The sequence below is a fragment of the Trachurus japonicus genome, chromosome 22, assembly GCF_045865225.1.
Source record: "Trachurus japonicus isolate A0001 chromosome 22, Traja_1.0".
Taxonomy (NCBI): Eukaryota; Metazoa; Chordata; class Actinopteri; order Carangiformes; family Carangidae; genus Trachurus; species Trachurus japonicus.
The window spans coordinates 2,994,929-3,021,347 of NC_140928.1; the positions used below are offsets into that span (position 1 = coordinate 2,994,929).

Consider the following 26,419-nt stretch of genomic DNA (forward strand, 5'->3'; position numbering starts at 1 on the left):
TGGGAAAGAGATAAGGGAGAGGAGGAGAGAAAGAGGAGGAGAGAGGAGAGGAGAGGAGAGGAGAGGAGAGGAGGGGAGGAGGAGGAGAGAGAGAGGAGGAGAGGAGGAGAGGAAAAGAGGAGAGAAGAAGAGAGGAGGAGGAGGAGGAGGAGGAGAGGGTCGAGAGAAGAGAGAGGGAGAGTTGGATGAAGAGGAGGAGGAGGAGCGTAAGCGAGAGGAGGAAGATGAAGGATGACGCTAGAGGAAAGTGAAGAAGAGGAAGGAGGAAGAGAGAAAGGAGGTGGAGGAGTCGTCCAGTTTGCCCCAGAACAAACTCTCCCGTCGCCATGCCGACCCAGTGAGGCTCAGAGTCACATGACCAGAGAACGAGTGACTTGAGGAAAGAGAGAAAACTCTTCTCCTCCTTCTCTCCTCCCCCTCCACCCTCCATCTTTTACATTTCATTCATCCCTCCCTCTGACACACACACACACACACACACACACAGGTTGTTATCTATTTACTTTTTCCACCAAAAAAGAATAAAACAAACAAACGGACAAACATGTAAATTCAGTTTGAAATGAAAAAGCAATTTCCTCCCTCTGATCACCGTGGTTACCTACATCTGATCACCGTGGTTACCGACGCGACCCAACCCCCCCCATCCGACGTTGCCCACTACACATAGACAAAACCAATGCGCTTTGCGTCAAATCGTTACTAGCTGAGGGGGCAGGGGGCGGGGGGGGCGGAGCCGGAGGGGGCGGGGGCGAGGCGGCAATGTGAGGAGCAGAAGCAGCATCGGGGAGAATGAGAAAAGAGAAGGAAGAGAGCCGAAGCACGCACCGAGACGGAAGAAGACCCGCTCGGCAGAAGCCGGTTTTCTCCGGCTCGTAGACGCCGCAGAGCCCCGAATCCAGCCGCGCCGAGACAGCGCCGGGCGCCCGTCGACGGCCGCCGACGGCAGCCGAATCCGCTGCGTGCGCCGCACCCTGCCGCCGCGCCGCTGCCGCGCCGCGAAGACGCTTTCCTCCTCCTCCGTCTCTTCTCCTCCTCCTCTCTCCCTCCTCGCCTCTCCCTCTCCTCTCCTCTCCCTCTCCCTCTCTTTCTCCCTCCTCCTGCCTTCTCCTCTCTCCTCCTCCTTTCTCGCTCCTTCCTCCTCCTCCACCTCCTCCTCCGTTCCTCCTTCCCTCTCCTCTCCCCTCCTCTCCTCCCTCCTCTCCTCCTCCTCTCTTCTCCTCTCCTCCTCCTCTCTTCTCCTCCTCCTCCTTCTCCTCCTCCTCTCCTCTACCTCCTCTCCTCTCTTCTCCTCCTCCTTCTCCTCCTCTCCTCTCCCTCTCTCCTCCTCCTCCTCTTCCTCCTCCTCTCTTCTCCTCCTCTCCTCTCCCTCCTCCTCTTCCTCTCTTCTCCTCCTCCTCCTCCTCTCCCTCTCCTCCTCTCCCTCTTCTCCTCCTCTTCCTCCTCTCCCCTCTTCTCCTCCTCTTCCTCCTCCTCTCCCTCTTCTCCTCCTCTTCCTCCTCCTCTCCCTCTTCTCCTCCTCCTCCTCCTCCTCTCTTCTCCTCCTCTCCTCTCCTCCTCCTCCTCCTCCTCCTCCTCCTCCTCCTCCTCTCTTCTCCTCCCCCTCTCCTCCTCTCCCTCTCCTCCTCCCCCTCTCCTCCTCTTCCTCCTCCTCCTCCTCTCTCCTCCTCCTCCTCCCCCTCTTCTCCTCCTCCTCCTCCTCCTCTCTCCTCCTCCTCCTCCCCCTCTTCTCCTCCTCCTCCTCCTCCTCTCCTCCTCCTCCTCCGGCTGTTTCAGCCTCTCGACCCGTTTCCTAACAACACGTCAGGATCTGGCTCGGGGATCGAACGCGGCACCGCCACCACCAGAACCACTGAGCCACCAGGACGCTGCCAAAACCTCACAGCAGCCTCATCAGAACAGAACGGGGCAATGGGGCATTTTATTGTGTTATTTTGCCCCTGGGGAGGAGGAGGAGGAGGAGGAGGAGGAGGAGGAGTTTGGAGACAAAGCCAACACTTTGTGCTTTGTGGTTTTGCTGTTGTTTCTGAACGTTGGCCAACTCTCTCTCTCTCAGCAGCAGAGATGAAGTCAGGTGGCTGCGTTCAGCCCAGTAAACACATCATCACCCAAACTGAAAACTAACATTTAAAAAACTGTGTATAGGACGAATCTCCTTGTTGTTTACAACTACTTCCGGGTAGAAAACCAGCATTCGAACAATAGTGACGGACGAGAGTTTCACTATATGAGTCATTCCATAATTAGGGGTACATTTCAGCATATCCAAAACCAGAAAAAATCTGTATTCTTTTTTGAAAAAAAACTTGATGTCTCCCCTTAATGTGTTAATTCATAATTTGCCAAGCTTAATCTTTAATGTCTATTTAAATATATTTGTGAAAATAATTATTGGATACATTATTTTGTCAACCGTGTTACGGACAAATGTTTGGTCATAGAAAGCATGTGTGAAGTGCTACAGATTTGATAACACATTTTCTTGAAAGCTTTCAGGTCCACTCACCAAGGGTTTTGAGGTTGTTTGTTTAACTAATTGGATTTTATGAATTTTGAGCGTTATCATGTCAATTCTGTGAGATATTACCATGAAGGATGGATCTTTTTTCCACATAAATCCACTGAATCCACTGAAAACACTGAATTCAGAAATATTCACCATATTTATGTAATATCCCCTTATCCAGAGAGAGCCCCAATCGTCTTTGTTACAGTTTATCAGAGTATTTAAAACATTTATGACAAAAAAACCACACGTAACACAGTTGACAAAGTAACACGGTTGACAGCAGTGTACAGTTGAAACACCCAACAATGTCAACTGTGTTACTCCCTTTCAACTGTGGGTAACACGGTTGACAGGTAACACAGGTTGACATTTCAGCCATTTTTGGGGCCTTGTGCTAACTGCAGACTTCTGATCCATCACCACATGACCTTAATTAACTCATGTTTTTATACACTTTCCCTACATATTTGTCAATATAGCAACTAAAGAAAGTTCAAAAGAATATGTTGGTAACACAGTTGACGGTCAATTAACCCGCTCTATGCGCACACCCTAATATTGAGAAAATATTGAAGAGGAGGAGTAGAAATTTACCATAGTATCTTCAAGTTTCCCTCCAAAAAGAAAAGTGGCATCACATGATGTTGAACTTTGGACTTTGGAGTGAACCATTGCTTGGTTATTGGGGAAGGGGTCAATTGGTAACACGGTTGACATGAGTTCTCGGACACTCTCAAAATGAATTATTTAGTGTACATTAAAGCAAAAAATACTTTTAAAAACACATTTCTCGTGTTTTTTCACTGTTTTAGAATAACTATTTGTAAAAATTGTACACAAATTTTTTTTTTTTTTGTGTTCTCCTGAAGAGCAAAACTTTGTACTTAGCAAATTGGACATCCCAAAAACAGCTATTTCAGCACAGAATATGCATTTTTAACAAAAAATAAATGATGGGATCTGTTGGATTTTCATATCAAATGAAAGGGAAATGTGCCCTGACATAAAATTAGTAATTACATTAAATAAACTTTTAGCAAAGAATTTATAGTTGATGACCAAAGCCTAAGGACATGACATGTACCCCTAATTATAGAATGACTCATATATATCTACTTTTTCATGTCACTATATCGCCGTTTAGACTAATCTGATGTTTGTAAAGTTTATAAAACCAATGATTGGACAAACATTACTATTTACGTGTGCACATTTTTGTAATTAGTCATGGTTATCATAGATTAGCCGGACTAACGGTTAGCTACCTGTTTAACTTTAATAACTCAGTGACTCAATAAACGCTCCATGAAAAAATATTTTCTCCAGCGGATATCTGAGTTACAACATGACTGAGCTAACTGGAGTAGTTTCATGTCGTGTCCCACAAAGGGGAGGGTTTTAACAGCTGACGTCCTGGTGTTAGCTTAGCTACCGCCGTTAGCTTAGCTACCGTTAGCTGTCCCTGTCAGCTGAGCCACTGATGCTTTCTAGACACCGTGATTCCCCCAAACTGAATAAATCCAACACATAGCAACACAAAACACACACACACAGAAATAGTAATGTTTCTTCAATAATTTCTGATTTGTCTAAACGGTGATAGGGTGTGAAAAATATGATATATATAGCTAAACTCTCGTTCGTTACTATTGATCTCATTCAAATTACGTGCTGGTTTTCTACCCGGAAGTAGAATGTAAACAACAAGGAGATTCGGTCTATTAATGTAAAACTGTACAAAATTTTTTTTTAAAACTGTTGCTGTGTGATTTTTTTCTGTGAAAATTTTAAAGTTTCTGACCAATACGTAGGCTACTTCTCACACTATCCACCTTTTTCCGAATGTGGAAAACGTAGCCTGTTTTGCCGGTTTTGCTCTTCCGGTGGAATTTTATGTTTACGTTTCCATGGTTTCGGTAGTCGCGGTAAATGCATGGAATTCTCTTTTTTTTTTTTTTTCCAATGAAAATCTTTAAAACCAAGGGGGCAGTTGTCAGTCTGAGAAGTGAAGCTCACTTCCGCGTTCAAAAAACTGCAATCCCCTCTGCTTCCTCTGGGGGCTGGCTCCAGAAGGGAGCAACTCCAATTGAGCCCCATGTTAAAATAGCCGATTTTACAGCTTAAAAAAACATATTTACAGCCTGGTACATCTTATTTTTTTGGTCTCAACCCCCGCACACACTCTGAGGGGGGTGAATTTTTTTTAAACTCTACCGTTTTACTATTATTAGGTTTAAAGTTCTGGCCAATTAGGGCGCAGAACCGTTGAGTGACAGGTCCGGAGACCGCTGCTTCGAGGCCAGTGGGCGGGCTCTCGGCCGGCCAACGGCCGCAACTCTCCAAATATGGCAAGTAGAATCCAACATGGCGCGGTTCAAACCCCCGTAGCGGCACAAAACAGACTCCCCCAAACCAATGGGTGACGTCACGGACGCTACGTCCATTCTTTTTACAGTCTATGTTTAAAACGCATGGATCATCACAGCAGCTTTTAACAGTGGATATCGGATCGACATCCGTGTTAAAAGCCAGCGTTAATAGATCCATGCGTTTACCGCAACTATGACAACGACTGAAAACCATGGAAACGTAAACGTACAATTCCACCAAACCGGCAAAACCGGAAGCCGGTTTTGACCATAGATGACGTTCGGAAACTTGTGGATATTATTAAAGCTGACTTAAGTAGGCTATTGATATTTCTGATATCAAACGTCTCTGTTTCAGGATCAATTCTCATATTAAAAATTAAAAATTTACAATTTAGGGAACTTTTTATTTTTTTATTTTTTTATTTTTACAGTTTTTCACAATGAATTTACCAATTTTTCCCTGTAGATTAGTTTCGATTTGTTATTTTTATGCGTCACATTAAAACCAGATACTAAATGTAACCTACTTTAAATTGACAGAATAAAAGTTATATTTTATATAATAAAGTTTCTCAGGATTTTTCTGTTTTTCTATTGCCACCTGCCACAACAATGAGAACTACGACTGTATAAATGCACCTGAATGCACCACAACATGGAGACATGCCAACAGTTATTGATACGTATTGGCAGCGTATTGGATGTATTGGTTCTGACGGCCTCCTCCCTGCTTTTAAACTATAACACTTTATTTCCTCCTCCTCTTTTTCTTCTGTCTTTCTTTCTTTCTTTGCTCCTTAATCCTTTGTTTCCTCCACTTCACTTCAAACTGAGTTATTTCTCTTTAATAATCATTAATATGTAGATTAGTTTGGTACAAATATGAAATTAAAAGATAAAAATGATGAAAATATTTTAATTTTTCATGAATTAATTCTTATTAACTTGGATTTTCTGATGTTGCTGGAGATGTTTATGTTCATTTTACTTTATTTATGTATTTTACGTCATGTATCCGTCTCCCCCTCCTCCTCCTCCTCTGTCATATCATTCCTCTACTTCCTCTCTGTTTTAATCCCCCTCTCCCTCTCCCTCTCTCTCTCTCTTGTCCAGTCGTCCTCTCCATCATCTCTCCATCATCTCCCTCTCCAGCGCCGGTGTAGTGTACTGATAGTGGAAGCACTTGTGCAGTCGGCTATGAAGTCTGTCCTCCTCCCCCCCTTCCTCTCTCTCTCTCTCTCCATCTCTCTCTCCCTCCCCCTCTTTCTCTCCCCCTCTACCTGGAAATTAATTTGCTCTCCTCCAGATGCCTATCGGTGCTGAAATGCCCCCAGAAATAGATCCACAAACAGCAGCTCAGCCAAAACGCCGTCGCTGCTGCCTGACAGCTTTTAGCAGGAATACACACTCTCTCTGTCGCACACACACACACACACAGAGAGAGAGGGAGGAGGGGAAGCAGATGGATGGATGGAGGCAGAGAGTAAATGGGCGAAAGAGGAGGAGGAGGAGGAGAAGATGAAGATTTTCCTGGAGGACGACAACAAGGAATTTTCTCTCTTTCTGGGATCATGTGACATCATCATGAGCCCCACTGGGTCGTCATGGTGACGGGAGAGTTTGTTCTGGGTGTCAGTGGTCAAACTGTGTGTGACCATCTTCATCTTCCTCCTCTTCCTCCTCCTCTTCATCCTCCTCTTCTTCTCCGAGCATCAACAGATGATCCGCACTGCAAAAACTCAAAATCTTTCCAAGAATATTTGTCTTATTTCTTGTCAAAATGTCTCATTTCTAGTCAAAACTAAACTATTTCCACTTTAAATAAGGCTCATCACATAAAAATAACTTGTTTTTAGATCATTTTCACTTGTTTCAAACACATTTTCACTTGAAATAAGTAGAAAAATCAGCCAGTGAAAGCAAGTTTTTTGCAATAAGAAAGAAAAACTTGCTCCACTATCAGATTTTTCTACTTATTTCAAGTGAAAATCTGTTTTAAAGAAGTAAAAACAAGCTACTTTTTACGTGATGGGTCTTATTTTAAGTAGAATGAGATTAGTTTTGACTATAAATGACATTTTGACTAAAAATAAGACAAATATTCTTGGAAAGATTTGGAGTTTTTGCAGTGCAGGAGCTGCTGCTGCTCTGTGAAGACTCCTCTCTATACTTTGTGGTGCGTTCAAGGACACATCTGGGATTTTGATAAGTGGTTTGATGAAATGATCCTGTGAAGACGCCCAGCAGGGTTTGTTGTTGTTGTTGTTGTTGTTGTCGTCGTCTGGATGTTATTAACGCAGCTGACTCAGTGTTTTGTTTGTTTCTGTTTTCTCTTCAACGCCGCTAAAACACCAGAATGTGGAAACGATCTGAACAGTTTCCGAACGTCAAAAACAGAAAACAGAAGCCGGTTTTGCTCTTCTAGTGGAATCGTATGTTTACGTCATAGTTGTGGTGAACGCATGGATCTATTAAAGGGACATTGTGTAACTTCTCCTGTTCTCTATTCAGGAAAATCGATTATTTGGTTCTTCAGTCTGTTTTTCATTAACCAGTAATCCCCCCCATCAACAAAGTGAAGTGTTCCTTCCAGCTCTGAATGAGCCGTTCATATCATTCATATCTCCATGGAGCGGGTAAGCTCGGTGCTGCTGCCATGTGGTGTCTCCATGTTTTTACGTTCAGTGGCAGCGTGACGGTAGGTAACCACGGAAACTCAGCGGAGACACCGGAGCTGTCGGCTCAGGTGGAGGTGGCGTCTGTGAAAAGTCACCGTGGTAACGCAGTGAGGAGGAATGGAGCGTTACACTGATGCTGCATTCACCTGCAGTCGGGCAGACGGCCGTCGCTAACAAACCAGATGTCATTTTAGTCACAGAAGTCCAGAGAAAGACGGTAAAACAATACCACATCGCCATGACAACATATTGTCACGTGTATTGTTTTGCCTCGTGCTGACGGACCACTTGTTTACATAGACGGCTTGTTTATGCCGTTACCTGCAGCGGCTGTCGTCCGTCTGCCGTCTGCCCAATTTCACGTGAATGCAGCATGAAAAATACCACTACGAGTTGCTTGTGATATACAACCGCAACGCTAGATGGGAGGAATTCCTACACAATGTCCCTTTAACACTGGCTTTTAACAATGGATGTCCATTTGTATGATAATGTCCATTGTTAAAAGCTGGCGTGATGATCCATGCGTTTTACAGATTTTCAATGAAAAAAACAAAATAGATCCAGGCGTAAACAAACATATCCACCGGAAGAGCAAAAACCGGCTCACGATTATGAGGTTCGGAAAAAAGTTGGATAGCTTGGAACGTCTCAGCAACCACATCTCTGGATTATAGGATCTTTGCATATTTAGTTATTTAAATGTAATATAATGTTTAAAGGTATAGTATGTAGGAATTCCCCCCATCCAGCTGTGCGGTTGCATATCTGAACGTATTCTTGATGTTGCATTCAGGTGAAACGGGGCAGACGTCAGACAGACAACAGACGCTGCATGTAACAGGATAAACAAGCGTCTATGTAAAACAATACAGGCCTGACAACATGTTGTCATGGTGATGTGGTATTGTTTTACCGTCTTTCTCTGGTGGAGTAAAATGACATCCGGTTGGTTTGCCAAGTCGACGGCCGTCTGCCTGACTGCACCTGAATGCAACACCAGTGCCTCCGTCCTTCCTCACACTACACAGTGGTGACAGTTTTAACAGGCCGAGCCCACAGCTCCGCTCAGTTTCCGTGGTTACCCACGGTCACGCCGCCACTCAACGTAAAAAAAAAAAATGGCGATGCAACATGGCCGCCTCGGTTCGGTGCGTCGCCCACTTATGTATTTGTAACGACTTGTAACAACTCATTCTAAGGAACCAGAAAGCTTTAATTTGTATGCGGCTGTGGTGGACAGTAACGGAGTAAATTTACTTGAGTACTGTACTTATACATATCCAGAGGATTTGTACTTTACTTGAGTATTAGATTCCTTTGGTACTTATTACTCTTACTTGAATACATTTCCAAGACAAATATTTTTACTTTTACTCAAGTTAAAGCAGAAGTAAGTGATATATTTGTGTTAATATAAGTCTTAAATAGTTATATCTTCCGACAGCAATCACTTACATAGAGTGTTTGGTCTGAAACACGGGTCTGTCAGTCACTCTGCTCTGCTCTGAGCCGAGGAGAAAACATTTATCGTATCCTACAGTTTCTATCCAATGAGGAGAGAGAACGGCATGCAGGGCTGTGTGTGCAGCCAAGGGACGCCGTGAATGTGGTGACGTAGCGACGAGGACTGTTATGGTGCGTTCAAGGCAACTCGTAACTCCTGTTTTTCCGACCTGTGAAGTCGTACCAGTTGGATCTGGTACGAGTTCACGGGTCGGAAGTTACGAGTGGCCGTTATAGTGACTTTCACAGGTAAAACAGGTCGGAAAAACACAAGTGGGTTGCCTGGAACGCTACAAAATCATAAGTTGTGACTTGAAGCTGTAATTTACGATTTCAAAAGCCTGCCTGGAACGCAGCATTAGCGAAAACGACCGGATCGCTTACTTCTGCTTTAATTTCTAGGAAGGCTGAAAAGTACTCGTTACTTTCAGGTCTTTTTCTAAAATCCTATTGGACACAAGCTGTGTTTGTCAAAGAAGGAAACCCTAACCCCTAAAAGCAGCACATCAGTGCAGCTGCTTTCAAAGAGTTAAAAGGTCCTTAAATTCATGCTGTTGATGTGAAAAATAAGAAATTTACTCTTACTCTTACTTAAAGTAAATTTAAAAGCATGTACTTTTGGATACTTAAGTACCTTTAAAAACAAGTACTTTTTTACCCTTACTCGAGTAACATGTCGGCTGAGCTACTTTTACTTTAATTTTGACCAGTAGTATTAATAAGTTTATTTGAAAACAGGGACAGTGCACATTAATAACATTACTGTAAATGCGCCAGAATTAGCCACGAGGCTATTTTTCATCTGTAGTCCCCTAGACAGATGTTAAAAAGTCACCCTAAAAACAGTATTTCTACTCTTACTCAAGTACTGGGGTCGAGTACTCTGTCCACCTCTGTGATTCCACTTCAGTGAAATACGTATTTATGAAAACAATGTTTGATTTTTGCTAATAAAAAGCCAAATAAGTTACATACTGGGGCTTTCACTGAATATAATAATGCAAACAGTGCAGACAGGGACTGAAGGGAGGTGCGATGTGGCCACGGTGCAGCTGGTCATGAGGATGATGACACTGCAGAACAAAACAAGAAACTGGTGATTTCATTTTTAATATTAGTACTATTACTATTATTGTCATGACTCATATCTTAATGATTATTGATCGTCCTTGTTGAGTCAGTAGAGAGAGAGAGAGACAGTCTGTGGTTCAAGGACACGTGTCGACAGCCGACGGCCTCGTCTCTGGAAAGCTGCCCCATTTTCTTTTTTTTTGTTTGTTTTTTTTTATAATTGTGATGCACAGACAGTTTAAAACACACACACAGACACACACACACACACACACACATACACACTCTCTCTCTCTCTGTTCAGTGTGTGTGTTGTGCAGCAGCTCTCCAGCCACACAAACAGACACAAGCAGGTAGTTTGATGATAAGCTGATAAAATAAAATCCACCGGTCGGGGGCCTGAACCCAGATCTGAACCCAGGAACCTGTCGGGACGATCCGGTTTATTCCTGTCACACACACACACACACACACACACACACACATACACACACACAACGGTGACGTCTGTGTGTGTGTATGTGTGTGTCCATCCCTGACACCTCAGGGAAGATTTCAAATTAAAACATCCAAACTTTTTTCACTCGACTAAAAACTGCTTCACCTCTGAATTAACAGGATGTAGACAACGTGCACTGACTCACACACTACACACACACACACACACACACACTATACTACACACACACTTGTATCTTATATCGCTGGTTTATTGTTACACTGCAAAAACTCAAAATCTTTCCAAGAATATTTGTCTTCTTTCTTGTCAAAATGTCTCATTTCTAGTCAAAACTAATCTCTTTCCACTTAAAATTAGACTCATCACCTAAAAAATAACTTGTTTTTAGATCATTTTCACTTGTTTCAAACACATTTTCACTTGAAATAAGTAGAAAAATCTGCCAGTGAAAGCAAGTTTTTGTGTGCTTGTAATAAGAAAGAAAAACTTGCTCCACTATCAGATTATTTTAAGTGAAAATCTGCTTGAAAGAAGGAAAAAGTGTCTAAAAACAAGCTGCTTTTTATGTGATGAGTCTTATTTTAAGTAGAATGAGATTGTTTTGACTAGAAATAAGACAAATATTCTTGGTAAGAGTTTGAGTTTTGTAGTGTACATGTTTCTCTCAGGTTGTCAAACTAGAAAAAAGATCTCAGCTGTTGTGCCGGCTTTTATCATCTGTAGCATCTGTTAGAATAAAATAAAATACAATAATAAAATCTGAATGAACTTCCTCTGAGGGCCGTTCAGCCAGGCCGAGGTGGCTCAGAGCTTCCTGCCTCGGCCGCTCGCCACAAATTGAAAAGGATTTTTTTTTTTTTTAAACGGGTGAGAAGTGAAAAGTGAAAAGCTGGACGTCAGACAGTGAAGTGTAATTTCAGCTCCATACATTTGACCTCTGACCTCCACCTCCACCTCGCTCTGTAACAGCACACGTATGCAAATAGCCGTCTGTTAATCTGCTGCTCGGCTCTGACCGACACACCGACCCGCTCATCATCACACACACACACACACACACACACGTCGCTCAATTCACTTCAGCTCAATGATCCAAATATATAGATATTGTATATAACACACAACTGGAAACAGCACCAGTTCAACACCAGACACTGATACAACCTCGACAACGTCACAGTTTGTTTCAGAGCTGCAGATAAATCCGAGATCAAAACGCTGCAGCTGCTACGTTCTGTTTCTGTGACTCATCTCTTCTAAATGATCGGGTGAACACAAACACAACATTCATATTAAAAGTAGAAGCACAAGTCTCATGCAGGCAGCAGACACACAACAACAACAACACATTAGAGCAACAATAGAAGCCTGGTTAGGTGAAAAGAAAACACAGTTTGAATAAAAACAGAATCAATAACGTCTTTGATTCCTCATCAACAGCAGAAAGAAAAACATCCAGAGAGGAGAGGAGAGAAGAGAAGAGAAGAGAAGAGAAGAGAAGAGAAGAGAAGAGAAGAGAAGAGAAGAGACGTCTGATTCTCCACATGTTTTGTCTGGTACAAGATGCAACAAATAAAATAAAATAAAACCTATCAAACTATTATTTTATTTTATTTCAGCAAAAAACTGAACTAAAAATGTATTAAGAAGCAGCAACAAACTGTCACATCAGCTCCTGTGTGAGTGAATGTGAGTTAATAGTAAATCTGACTGTGACTGTTTGTGTTTTCAGTTTCATTAATGTCTCAGTCGGGGATCGATCGATCAATACGGTCGACTCGACATCGATTATTAGTTATCAAAGGAAACTGATGACTGATGTTCATTTGCAGTAAAAACTCTCAGACTCCTAACCACCAACACCTTTTCTCCATGACCTTTCCTTATTAGTTATTTATTCATTTATTTTCTTCACTGTAAAGGGACTTACAGTATATAAATGAATGTTATTGTTATTAAAAAATGAACGTTTTGGTGTCAGACTTGAGAACAACAGACCTGGGATCAGACTGAATACAGTTCAGTGAGTGTTCGTTTTCTGAACACGGTGGAAAATCTGTGATAAAATTAAATCTTTATACATTTTTGCAGAGTAACACAGTAACACAAACTCCAACAGCAGGTCGGTTGTCCATAAATACGGGCATAGTGCGATACAATCTGGCAATTTAATCTGATGTGCACCATGCAATACAACTTGGTACCCATGCACTCCTGCACTCTAGCACTTGTCACTTTGGCCCAGCACTTTTGCACTTTTGCACTTTATCTCTCAGAAACTCTTTTGGTGTTGTAAAAATGTCAATGTTTTATTTCGTTCTAGTCGTTTTGTTATGTCCTGGTTGTCTGCATTGTTATGTCGTTTATAATACTATGTTTTTCTGTCACTGTACTGTTTTTATGTTTTGGGACTCCAGATGGAAATTAGCATTGCTGCTATAATCCGGCACATTTACATGTTTTTATATGTTCATTAATGTGCACTGTCCCACCCACAGGGTTCCTACAGCTTAAGCCAAGTTAAATTTAAGACTTTTTAAGACTTTTTTAAAGCCACTGGAAATGAAAATTAAGGCCGACTTCATGATAAACACAAATGCAGAAAAAAGAAAAAAAAACACCACATCAATTACATAGGGTTATAGGGACAATTTTACCCACTTTCCTATGTGATCCAAGGTAAAGTGACTGCTACATGAACATTGGATTGTGTCTCTTTCCAGCTGTCCTTTCAAAATAAATGCATAAAAAGTCCAGAAAAAAAAAAAACGGTGAGAAATTTAGCGTTGACGGCCGCCACTAACTTCTCTATGTCGGAATGCTACCAATTATTTTGAGATTTGAGACTAATTATAACCATAAAATACCACTTATCATGTGTTAACATTTTTAAGACCTTTGAAAAATTGATTTAAGACATTTTAATGCCAATTAAGGCCTTGTTTTTAGATGAATGAATTCAATGCCTTTTAAGACTTTTTAAGGATCCGTAAGAACCCTGCACCCAAATAAACAAATGAAGTGAAGTAATAAAAAACAGCCAATGATACGGATCGATACTGGATCGATCCACCTCTGGTCTGAGCTACATGTTTGACTGGTGGAACTTTTTCTTTGAGCTGCAGAAACGACATGAAAACTAACGCAGCTTCAGTCAGAGTCTGTGTAGCATGGAGGATGACCTCTGACCCTGCTGGAGACACACAGACCATCTTCTACAGACGCAGCTGATTGGTCGACAGTTATCAATAACATAACCCTGCAGACTCACTACACCGTGAATCAACAGCGTTAAAAACCTACAGACACGTTGGAACAGACGTTTTCACTGTTTTTGTGGCTTAAAAATATAAAAAGAAAGGAGCAGAGGAGTCGACTGCCATCCCATCATGCTCGGCTCGGGCAACAACAGCGTAGCAGCGACTGGATTCACAGACTGATGACGGGTTTAAAATTCAATCTGGTCACGTCTGGAGACAGAAACAAGTGGAAACACGTCGGCGCACCCAGAGAAGAAGAGGAAGAAGAAGAAATAAAACACAGTGAAGTCGCTTTTTCATCACTGCACCACAGAGAAACACCACATCGCCACGGTTACAGCATCACAACAGGAGGAGCAGGAGGAGAGGAGAAGAGAGAGGAGAGCGTTAGCTTCGTTGTAATGTGACTGTGTCGTCTCTAAACTACAACCATGTTAATACACCACTATAATAATAATAATATAATAATAATAATGATATATACAGGAGAGGACAGGTGCTGTAGTAGAAGAGAAGTGGAGTCGACCAACGACTTATAGCAACAAATAAAGACAGAAACTAAAAGAAAACAAAGTTAATTGTAAAAAGGAATCAGCCAAATTAAAAACACAGAGGAGCTGAAACTAAACACTGACCTCATCATCTCCATCAACAGGAGAAACGGTCAGCGTCATCCACAGAATAGAATAGGACAGAATAGAATAGAATCAGTGCTTGTCATCCAAGTGTAAAGGAAGCAGATGATAACACCATCCCACCAGCTCATATAGAATAGATTTAAACAGGTATAGAATAGAATAGAAACACTGTTGCATGTGTTTGCTTGTCAACTCTAAATCAATTGTAGTGTAAAAGTGTAAAGGAAGCAGACGCCTCAACATCATTCCACCAGGTCATATACAATACAACAGAATAGAAAAGAAAAGAATGGATTTAAATATAATAGAGAATAATAGAATAGAATAGAATAGAATAGAATAGAATAGAAACACTGTTTGTCATCCTTAACTCAACAAGTGTAAAGGAAGCAGATGATAACACCATCCCACCAGGTCATATAGAATAGAATAGATTTAAATAGAATAGAAACACTGTTGCATGTGTTCGCTTGTCAACCCTAAATCAACAAGTGTAAAGGAAGCAGATGCCTCAACATCATTCCACCAGGTCATATACAATACAACAGAATAAAATAGAAAATAATGGATTTAAATAGAATAAAATAGAATAGAATAGAATATAATAGAATAGAATAGAATAGAATAGAATAGAATAGAATAGAAAGCAGGTAACTGACTTAAACCAAAGTCTGATGATATAAAGTCATGACAGTTCGTGGTTTCCAGTGTTTCCACCACACTGGTTAAGATGAATGGTTGAAGCCAAAACACTTAAAGGTAGAACAGAACCAACCAATCAATTTATCAATTTATCAATTTATCAATCAATCAACTAGTCAATCAACCAACAGATCAACTAATCAATAGCTGACTCAACAGGTGCAGGCTGTATCGGTATGACAGGATGTGTACAGGTGCAGTAACACAGTAGAAATACAGCAGCTGGAAATGTAAAAACACACACACAGAGAGAGGATCAGGTTTTTGTCTGACAAACCTGATGACACCTGACAGGATGGAACAGAATAGAATAGAATAGAATAGAATAGAATAGAATAGAATAGAATAGAATCAATTTAAACAGAATAGAATGGAATAGAATAGAAACACTGTTGCATGTGTTTGCTTGTCAACCCTAAATCAACAAGTGTAAAGGAAGCAGATGCCACAACATCATTCCACCAGGTCATATACAATAGAATAAAATAGAATAGAATATAATGGAATAGAATAGAATAGAATAGAATAGAATAGAATAGAATCAATTTAAACAGAATAGAATGGAATAGAATAGAAACACTGTTGCATGTGTTCGCTTGTCAACCCTAAATCAACAAGTGTAAAGGAAGCAGATGCCTCAACATCATTCCACCAGCTCATATACAACAGAATAAAATAGAATAGAATAGAATAGAATAGAATAGAATAGAATAGAATAGAATAGAAAAGAAAAGAACCGCTGCTTGTCGTCCTTAAATCAACAAGTGTAGAGGAAGCAGCTGCCTCAGAGCATCATTCCTCCACACGTCCAATAGAAGAGAAGGAGATAAAACATCATGGTTATAAAGCTGCAGGTTGACACACACACACACACACACACACACACACACACACACACACACACACACACACACACACACACACAACACACGCACACACACAGTTGTTCATATTTCCACCTTAATTCCACCTTAACAATGAGAGCCAGTGAAGCAGCTCTGAGGTCAGTCTGGGTCGGCTCCCTGTGACCTGCTCAGGTAAACCACACACACACACACACACACACACACACACACACACACACACACACACACACAGACACACACACACACACACACACACAGTAGTACAGCAGTAGTTTGCCATCGATGGATGCACATGTTTTCCTCGAGACACACACACACACACACACACCTTTTGCTCGCTGCTATGGAGCCACACACTGCATATGGGCTTTCCAAAAACCTGCACGCGCGCCCCCGTGCACGTGCAAGGTGCAAACACACATACACACACGCGTGTTGCACAAACAAACAAACATGTAAATCCAAGCCGCCGCCGCCGCCGCTCCGGTTCTCTGTGAACAGACTGAACAGTTGGAGCCGAGCGACCTGTTACCCTGCAGCCTGCACACACACACACACACACACACACACAGGCGTGCACGCACCCACGCGGGCACGCCACGCACGCCTCGACACTTCAACAAAATAAAAAATAAAAAAATAAATAAAAAAAACGCGAAGCAGCGCGAAACCGGTGCAGCCGCCGGTTCGCTCCAAAGCTGCAGCTGTAAACACACAGAGGAGGAGGAGTGTGTGTGTGTGTGTGTGTGTGTGTGTGTGTGTGTGTGTGTGTGTGTGTGTGTGTGTGTGTGTGTGTGTGTGTGTGTGTGTGTGTGTGTGTGTGCGGGAGCAGCGATCCCAGCCCCGTTACCGTTCTCTCCGTGTCGGGTCCTGGATGCTCGGCTTGGTGGGCGCCATCTTCATCTTCCTGCAACAATTATTATGGGATTTCTGACTTTCTCTTCTTCTCCTTCTCCTCCTCTTCCGCGTCGCGTCGCGTCGCGTCGCTTCGCTCGGCTTTACGTGCACGCGGCGGCGGCGGCGGCGGCGGAGCGGCGGTGGCGGTGCGCTGCGCCCTGACAGCAATGCGTCATGGTCGGTGTGTTAAGACAAAGCCATGTCCGTGTGTGTGTGTATATATGTGTGTGTGTATGTGTTTTCAGCGTGCGTTGCGTGCGTGCCGTGCGTGCGTTGTGTCTCTCTTCTCTTCTCTTCTCTTCTCTTCTCTTCCTCCGCCGCCGCCGCTGCTGCCGCCGCTCAGCGGAGAGGAGACGACGGGCGGTGAAGGAGCTGCAGCAGCGGCAGCAGCTGCTCAGGCATGCCGAGCGGAGTGAGGGGAAACCCGGGTAGACCTGCTGTCAGGTCCCGCTGCCTCTCCGCTGCTCCACATGCAACAACAACCAGCTCCTTTTTTTTTGGCCACTACAGAGGAATTTCCTGCATGCACGCGCTCCGAAGAGGAGGAAGAGGAGGAAGAGGAAGAAGGAGAAGAGGTGGAAGAGGAGGAAGAGAAAAAAGGCGTCAGATCGTTACATTCCCTCCTCCGCCGCTGCAGCAGCAGCAGCGTCTCGATCCGCGGTTCGATCCCCGCGACGGAGCGTCGCTCAGCGGGCAGAGACACGGAGGCTTCCCGGCTGCAGGGAGACACACACACACACACAGACACACACACACACACACACATACAGACACACAAACACACACACCTCCGCTGTTTGCTCCAGCAGCCCCGGCGCAACAACGCCACTCAGTTGCAGTTGGAGTCAGTTTGTGTAAATGTGTGTATGTGTGTCTATGTGTGTTTTTATTCTTTATTTAATTCTCCTTCTCCTCCTCCTTTTTAACCATCAATGCAAAAAAAAATAACAAAAATATATATATAAAAAAACACAACACAAACACCTTCTTCCTCCTCCTCCTCCTCCTCCTCCTCTTCCTCCCCAGTGTACCGTGCAGGGGGTGCTGCTGGGTGATTTATTTGGATGGTTGCCCTGTAAATCAGATCTACCTCCCCCCCCCCCCCACCCCCCCCCCCCCCCCCCCCCCCCTCTCCTTTCCTCCTTCAGTGTCATAATAAACACATCACAGCAAATGTCTCACTTCACATTCACACAACTTTTCTCAGCTGCTGCTCATGTTGTTGCTGCTGTTGTTGTTGTTGTTGCTGTTACTTCCTGTGTTTGTTTGCATCTGTATGAGCTCCAGCTTTTTTAGAAAATACAGTGTGAATGAACACAAACTGGTCCTATAGTGTCGTCTGTCTCCACTCTATATGTTTTTCCTCCCAGATATCAGAGCAGTGGAATCTCCTCAGGGCTTCATGTCAGTGACGGCTCATTATCCTCCAACACAAACCTCTTTCTTTCTGTCTATTCTTTATTTTTCCATTTAAATTCCTTCCTTTTTTCTCTTAAATGTATAATTCATTGTAACCTAATGGCTGCTGCTGTGTGATTAACCCCCCGGCTGCTGCTGCTGCTGCTGCTGCTGCTAGAAGCTCTGTCTCTCTCCCTCTCTACACCAATGACCTGTCAAGGTCAAAGGCATGCTGGGTATTCTCCACACAAACACGGGGTTACAGGCGGAAAATAAAGAGCGGGGAGGGAAAACCTTGACCCCCCTCCCTCCCTCTACGCCTCCTCATATACAGCCGATGATCGCCGTCGTTGTGAGCCGAGCCGAGCCGAGCGCCCGCCGGTCCACACACACACACACCGATACACACACGTGCTGAGGAGGCGGCGGATGCTTCAGGTGCAGCCGGAGAAAATATGACATTCCCAAAGTGTGAGTGAAGTGAGGTTTGTTCCCGTTTGTACCGACGCCTCGTCTTCTTCATCCTGGAATAACAGCAGCAGCTGAAAGGTCACAGGTTTGACCCCAAATCTAATATCTTACCAAGAATATTTGTCTTATTTCTAGTCAAAATCTCTCATACTTCAAATAAGACTCATCACATTAAAAAGCAGCTTGTTTTTAGACACATTTTCCTTCTTTCAAGCAGATTTTCACTTGAAATAAGTAGAAAAATCTGATAGTGGAGCAAGTTGTACTTCCTTATTACAAGCACACACACACAAAAATGGATTTTTCTACTTATTTCAAGTGAAAATTTGTTTGAAACAAGTGAAAATGATCTAAAAACAAGTAAATTTTTAGGTGATGAGTCTTATTTTAAGTGGAAAGGGATTAGTTTGGACTAGAAATGAGACATTTTGACAAGAAATGAGACAAATATTCCTTGGAAAGATTGTGTGCTGCACCACGCCACCCGGGACTGTTGCACTCCTGGAGGTCTTTGTGTTTTTGTGTTTTGGGATAAAACCAAATAAAGTTCATTGCAGACGTCTGCAGCGGTGCTGATGCAGGTCCGGGCTGAGCTGCTGCTGCTCCGGCTCGGCTCGGCTCGGCTCTGCTCTGCTCTGCTTACCGACAGCAGCCAAACGGAGGCGACGTGGATAATGGAGCGTAATGTATAAACATATTAGCTCCCAGCTGTTTGCTGGGGGAAACATCACGTATAGACAGAGAGGAGGAGGAGGAGGAGGAGGAGGAGGAGGAGAAACAGAGGTGTGTGTGTGTGTGGACGACGAAGATGCAGCGGCCCGTTTCTATTTTATTCTGACACAAGTCTGTTAATATAAATCTAGACGTTGAACAAATGGGAGAGCAGAGAGATTCCTAAAAGTTGTTTTGGGGCGACGACACATAGCAGTTTAATCCTCAGCTCCCACATATGGACACAAACATACAGTCCACTACCCACAATCCTCCCTGATGACGGGTGTGTGTGTGTGTGTGTGTGCCCAGAAGCCCTGTTTTAAATAACAATGCGGCCCTTCTTCTGCTGGTATTTGTTGCTTCAGAGGGCTGAGTCGCTCTGTGAGGCCCCGGCTGTGATTTACGTCCTGTTTTTTGCTCCCCATCGCTTTTACACAGAGTTTAGTTTTTTAGGGGACTAATAAGTAAAAAAAAAAAAGAAAGAAGAGTGTGTGATAGTGACCAAGACGGCTGCAGATGATTAGAAAAACCAGAGAGGAGATCATTTAGATTCAGAGTGAAAAGAGAAGTACTAATAAGGAGGGATGGATGGATGGATGGAAACAGGTTGGAGGAGTGAAGGAGCGCCGGCTTCACTTCACGTTCAGCTGGAAAACACTCAACACATTCCTCTGCTCCAAATAATCCAACCCTCCTCCGTTTTGTTTCCTGTCAATTAACCAAAAGAGAGAAAAAAGAAGGAAAAAAAAACTTCTCTAGGTTTTTATTTCTTTTTTCTTTTCCACTGAATTCACCTGGACTCTGCTGTTTAATAGCTGAACCTCACTTCTTCTCTTTTTCCACTAAAACACCACCACACTCATCCTCCGCCGCCTCACTTCATCCTATTTTTCCCCGTCTTTGCTTCTCATGCACCTTTTTCCCCCCTCAAAACACTCAGCTGCTATATATACACTCTATAGGCTATGTGTAAAACTCACTTTCAAACACTTGTATGTGGATTTTTTTTTTTAATAAAAAGAAACCGTAGGTGTAAGATTTAATTCTCAACATCTCCAGATTTGGACGGACAAATAAAATTCGTCAAAAGGATAAAAAAGAGCAAATTACTGTGGAAGAAATGCCACATTTTTGTGACATTTATGATAAAAGCAGCTCCATCCTAGAGCAGCTGCAGGACGATGCTGCGTTCAGGGGCGATGGAGGACTTTTACAGCTCTGATGAGGAAAAAATCTGAAGCTCATCTCAAATAATATTAATAATATAATAATAATAATAAATAAAAAGATAATATAAAATATAAATCAAAGAGTCCACTGAGGTAAAGATGCCCAACTGCAGCGGGAACAGGAGAAATGTCCCAGCAGGAAAGTGTTAGTGTGAAGGAATGTGGTTCTTCCTCTGACAGCTTTTAGAACAATATTTCACATTAATCTCCTTTTTTTTTCTTTAGTTTTAGTTTTTTTGTGTGTTTTTTCCTCCAACACTTCCCAACACACACACACACATACATGCAGCTACAGGTCGTTTGGTTTGGTTTCGCTGCTCATCACGTACCTTTGCTGGTAGGCGCCGAGTCCCTGCACGCTCTGTCCGGTCCCGTTGGTGGCTCCGGGGACCGGGACCGGCACGCGACCCACCGGAGGTCCGGTCACCATCCCACCACCTCCTCCACCTCCTCCTATTCCTCCTATTCCTCCTCCTATTCCTCCTCCACCGCCTCCTCCTCCTCCTCCAGCCCCGGCTCCTCCGGCCGCCGAAGCCGTCACTTGGACGCTGAAATCCGGGAAGATCCTGATCATGATCTCCGCTGCTGCTCCTGCTGCTCCTCCTCCTGCTTCTCCTCCTTCTCCTCCTTCTCCTCCTTCCCAACGGAGACTTGTAGCGCTCTGGTTCAGCTCTCTGTTGTTGTTTTTACTCTTCTTTTCCTTCTTTCCTTCTTCTTTTTCTTCTTTAACCTTCGGATGTAACTCTCAGGGAAATCCGGATCATGGTGCGCAAAACAAACAGTCACCAACCAAACCAACCAACCAATCAATCAATCACTCAATCAATGGATAGATCGATACACACACGAGCAGGAACAGATGAGAAACCTTGGTTCTGTGTCTCCTTCTGGTCTCTATCCCTCAGTGATGATGATAATAAAACCCGTTGTGAAGCAGCAGCAGCAGCTCCGGCTCATGGTCCCGGTCCCGGTTTCTCTCTCTCTCTGCTCCGTCCCACTCAGCGATCAGTGAATGGGATCAATCAATGGGATCGATGGATCAATGGATCTAAGAGGTGATTATTATTAGTATTATTTCTTCAGCAGTTGAAATCATCCGGCTGCTGCAGCTGTCTCTGTCTCCCCGGTGCGCCGCCGGCTCTCCTCCCGAGAAAGGCATCCCGTCCCCGGCTGTCCTCCGCGCTGTGTGCCGCTCTCTCCCTCTGGCTGCTGGATGACTGTCTACTCTCTCCCGATGTGTGTGTGTTTCTCTATGTGTGTGTGTGGAGGAGAGTCAGTCAGTCAGTCAGTCAGTCAGTCGGTCATCCAGTCGGGGAGCGCGCGGCTCTCATCAGCAGCAGCACGAGCTCGGCAGCAGCAATGACATTGGTGTGATACAGTGATACAGCAGCAGCAGCGGCGGCGGCGGCGGCGGCAGCGCCAAAGTGTGTGTCGGTATGTCGGCGAGCGCCTGCGTGTGTGTGTGTGTGTGTGTGTGCTGTCCTCTGTGCCCCACACACACACACAGAGAGAGAGAGAGAGAGAGAGAGGGAGAGGGAGAGAGAGAGAGCTTGACTGATAGCGCTGTTTGTTCAGATTGTGCAGAATAACGCAGCGGCTGGAGACGGGACTTTTATTCTAACAGACAGCTCAGATCATCATAATAATAATAATAAAGAGTAAAAAAAACATAGGTTACTCCTTTTACTACTACTACTATTATTATTATTATGACATTATCTGTGCTTTACATCATTAAAACCCCTCATATGGTGAATTTATATTAAAAAAAAGAATCCAAAAACTTGGAGAGGAGGAAGATGGACACGGAACTAAACCATGAAACGACGTGACGCGGTGGTAAGAAGAAGATAAAGAAGAAGTCTGTCTCTGTCTATAAAGTCAGAAACTTCCGTCACAGACTCAACAAATCCACCTTAAGTGTCAGTTTTATGGCGATTAAGAAGAGGAAGAAGAAGGAGGAAGTGTCTGATTTATTTCGCTCAGGAATGGAGGGATGAGCCAAAACATATTAAGAAAGAAAGAAAGAAAGAAAGAAAGAGAAGTGTGTTTTCATCACCGTGTGTGTGTGTGTGAGATCGGAGAGCAGCTCCGCTCCTCGCGCGCTGCAGCTCCGTGTGTGATCAGACTCCAGAATAAAGTCACATTAACTCTCTCTCTCTCTCTCTCTCTCTCTCTCTCTGTGTCTCCTCCCCTTTCTCTCACCCTCCTCCCTCTCTCCACCCTCCCCTTCCTCTCCCTCTCTCTCTCTCTCTGTCTCTTATCTCTCTAACTTGTCCATCCAGAGATTTTATTACAGTCCAATTATTATTATAATTACACATTAATAAATTAACAGTTTATTATAAGAAGTCGTTTTGATTCACTTCCCCACTGTTAGTGAGCTTTTAACCACATCTCATGGTCTTCTTTAACACTGACAGTCCCTCCATTACTTCCTGTTCCTGTTCCAATAAACATATTGATCCCAAACTGGTAAATGATCACTTATAGTTGCAGTGACACACAGGAAGTCATTACGTAAATAGAGCAGGGCCGTTGTATAGGGGAGAAAGGTGATGATAATTCTAGGGGCCCAGCGCCCAGTGGGGCCCATAAAAAACCCCAGTAGTCTAATCTTTGTATGAGTGATTTATTCTGCGTAAGACCCTGACTAATACTCATAGTACACTGTAAAAACTCAACATCTTTCCAAGAATATTTGTCTTATTTCTTGTCCAAATGTCTCATTTCTAGTCAAAACTAATCTCTTTTCACTTAAAATAAGACTCATTACCTGAAAATTAACTTGTTTTTAGATCATTTTCACTTAAATTCACAATAAATAGAAAAACCTGCCAGTGAAAGTAAGTTTTTTTTGCTTGTAATAAGGAAGAAAAACTTGCTCCACTATCAGATTTTTTCTACTTATTCCAAGTGAAAATCTGCTTGAAAGAAGTAAAAAAAAAAAAAAAAAGTGTCTAAAAACAAGCTGCTTTTAATATGATGTGTCTTATTTTAAGTAAAAATGAATGTTTTGACTAGAAATTACATTTTGACTAGAAATAAGACAAATATTCTTGCTAAGATTCTTGAGTTTTTGCAGTGTAATGCTGCATTAGCATCAAAACAAAGAAGGTTAAATAAAAAACGATAATACATACGTAGTCTAAGAAACAAGTTAGGGGGAGGGGCCCACTTTAGTATTCTTTAAGGGGGCCCAGAATTCCTAGCAACGGCCCTGAATACGAGAGAACAAACTACACAAGGAACAGAACATTATATATATAGATAGAGAGAGATATATATAGATATAGATGTAACAGAGGTCCGTGGTATAGTCACAGTCACGAGGTACCAGTAAGGAGAAGTGACAGTGTGTGGCGGTTCGCGGTACTGAAGTTAAAGCAGAAGTAAGCGTTTCGGTGGTTTTGGCTAACTTCCTGTCAGCCGATGGAGTTAGCAGTCCCCGCCCTCGTCCCTACGTCACCACATTCACGCGCATCCCTTGGCTGCACACACAGAGAGGGCTGCCCCTTTATGCCGTTCTCTCTCCTCATTGGATAAAGGTTGTAGGATACAAGGAAAGTTTTCTCCTCGGCTTACAGCAGAGCAGAGTGACTGACAGACCCGTGTTTCAGACCAAACACTCTATAGAAGTGATTGCTGTCGGAAGATACAACTATTTAAGACTTATATTAACACAAACATTCTGCTTACTTCTGCTTTAAACTCACTTTCCCATAAAAGACATGCTAACCCACTTGCCAAGAGGTCAATGACCACTTGGCAAGTGGGTTAGCGCGTCTTTTATAGGAAAGTGTAACTTCATACCGCTAACCGCCACACGCTGTCACTTCTCCTTACTGGTACCTCGTGACTGTGACTATACCAAGGGGGCAGTTGTCGGTCTGAGAAGTGAAGCTCACTTCCGCGTTCAAAAAACTGCAATCCCCTCTTCTTCCTCTGGGGGCTGGTGTCAGAAAGCAGCATTCCCCATAGACCCCCATGTTAAAATCGCCAACTTTACATCCTCAGTAAACATGTTAAAAGCCTGGTGTCAGAACGTTTTTTCGTCTCAATCGATAGTTTCTACCCCCACACACACTCTGAGGGGGGTGAATTTTTTTTTAACTCTACCGTTTTACTGTTATTAGGTTAAAATTCTGGCCAATTAGGGCGCGGAAACGTTGAGTGACAGGTCCGAGCAGCTCCGTGGACAGCTGCTTCGAGGCTAGTGGGCGGGTTCTCGGCCGGCCAATCCAACATGGCGCTGTCCAGGCCGCCATATTTGAGTCACAAAAACGACTCCCCAAAACCAATGGGTGACGTCACGGACGCTACGTCCATTCTTTTTACAGTCTATGGACTATACCTGTGGACCTCCGTTACCTATAGACATGTAGTATATCAATACAAGGCAATAAGTATTGATCTTTTATTATAGGTATAAATTGGAAAAAAGAATTGAAAATTATTATTTTTTTTGACTCTGTCAGTCAGTTTGTCTCATTTAAGCAAAACAAACAAAAAAACAGACGGAGAAAAAAGATCAATATTCATCCATGAGCATTCAAAAATCGATAGTGGTATATAGGCTACACCATACTAATGTTAGCTAGCTACTGTTATGGAGACGGTAGCCTAGGATGCGGCGTCACAGGTTCAGTCCATGTTACGGATTTGCCGTTAGGCAACTGAGGTGAAGCTGCCATCAAAGAAGAGGAGAAACATCTCGAAGATAAAGAATCCCGCTCTTAGCATTTAGCTTCTTCCTGTTCACTGTGGCTTATGTATGTTTTGTGTTTTATAGCGCTGCCGCTGTGTGTAAAAGTAGGCCGCGTCATTTGTAAGAAGAATTTGTGACATCCCTATCAGGCAGTTAAAGGTTGTTCAGAAATGGCCGTTTATCCTGTTTGCCACGCCTCCTTCCACGAGTTTACCTGAGTAAGGAAAACAAATTTGATTGGTCGTTATCGAGCAGGCAGGATATTCAATGTTTGGGGCAAGACCGAGCTTGGTGTGTTTGAGTGTGTTTAGCTAACGTAGCTAACTGTTAGCTTGTAGGCTTGCTACATTAGCCTATAGCTTGCTAACTTAGCTAGCGAGGCTAAGTGATGGAGCGCATTGGCTGATGCAACGTGACGCATTATTTGTGTGCCTGCATTATCCAATGCGGAAAAAAAACAACCCCACTTTCACCGCGGATTTACTCAAATGGAATTTTGCACAAAGTTTGGGCTCCATCGTCTGATAGATGAATGATTATACTAATGTTAAGACCCATCGTGGGCTCAAAATCTATTTTCTTTTCTGAATACCTTTAAAGAGGCTGTTGCTTTTCTATTTTTATTTATTTTTTGTTTTTTTTATTTCAGTAGGGCTATATTCAATTTACAGAACTTTGAACAGACTTGCGCTTACCGTCAGCTGTTTCCGGTTACGTAAACTCGATGGCAGCAGCCTTTCATCGGGCAGTGCCCCTAAATCAACTCTGCCGTACATACCACTCCCTCCAGGAATTCGTGATGTCGCGATCACAACAATTAACGCAAATTCAACCAATCCCCGTGAATTTTGTGCAATCTTGCAATTTTGTACAATCACAGCAACTTTTCCGCAAATTTGACCAATTGTCGGTGCTTTCCGCGAGTTCCACCGCAGAGAGT

General features: G+C 43.2%; 1 protein-coding gene across 1 annotated transcript in view; it reads right to left on the reverse strand.

Moving 5' to 3' along the window:
* The window catches only part of npas3 (neuronal PAS domain protein 3), a 383,046-nt gene extending 361,698 nt beyond the window's left edge, over positions 1 to 21,348 (reverse strand). The window contains exons 1-2 of the mRNA XM_085768276.1: positions 21,261 to 21,348; positions 21,101 to 21,221 (exon numbers count right to left, since the gene is read on the reverse strand). Coding sequence (XP_085624402.1) covers positions 21,101 to 21,221; positions 21,261 to 21,345 — 206 coding nt within the window. The 5' untranslated portion in view covers positions 21,346 to 21,348. The remainder of the gene's footprint in view (positions 1 to 21,100; positions 21,222 to 21,260) is intronic.
* Between the last annotated feature and the right edge of the window lie 5,071 nt (positions 21,349 to 26,419).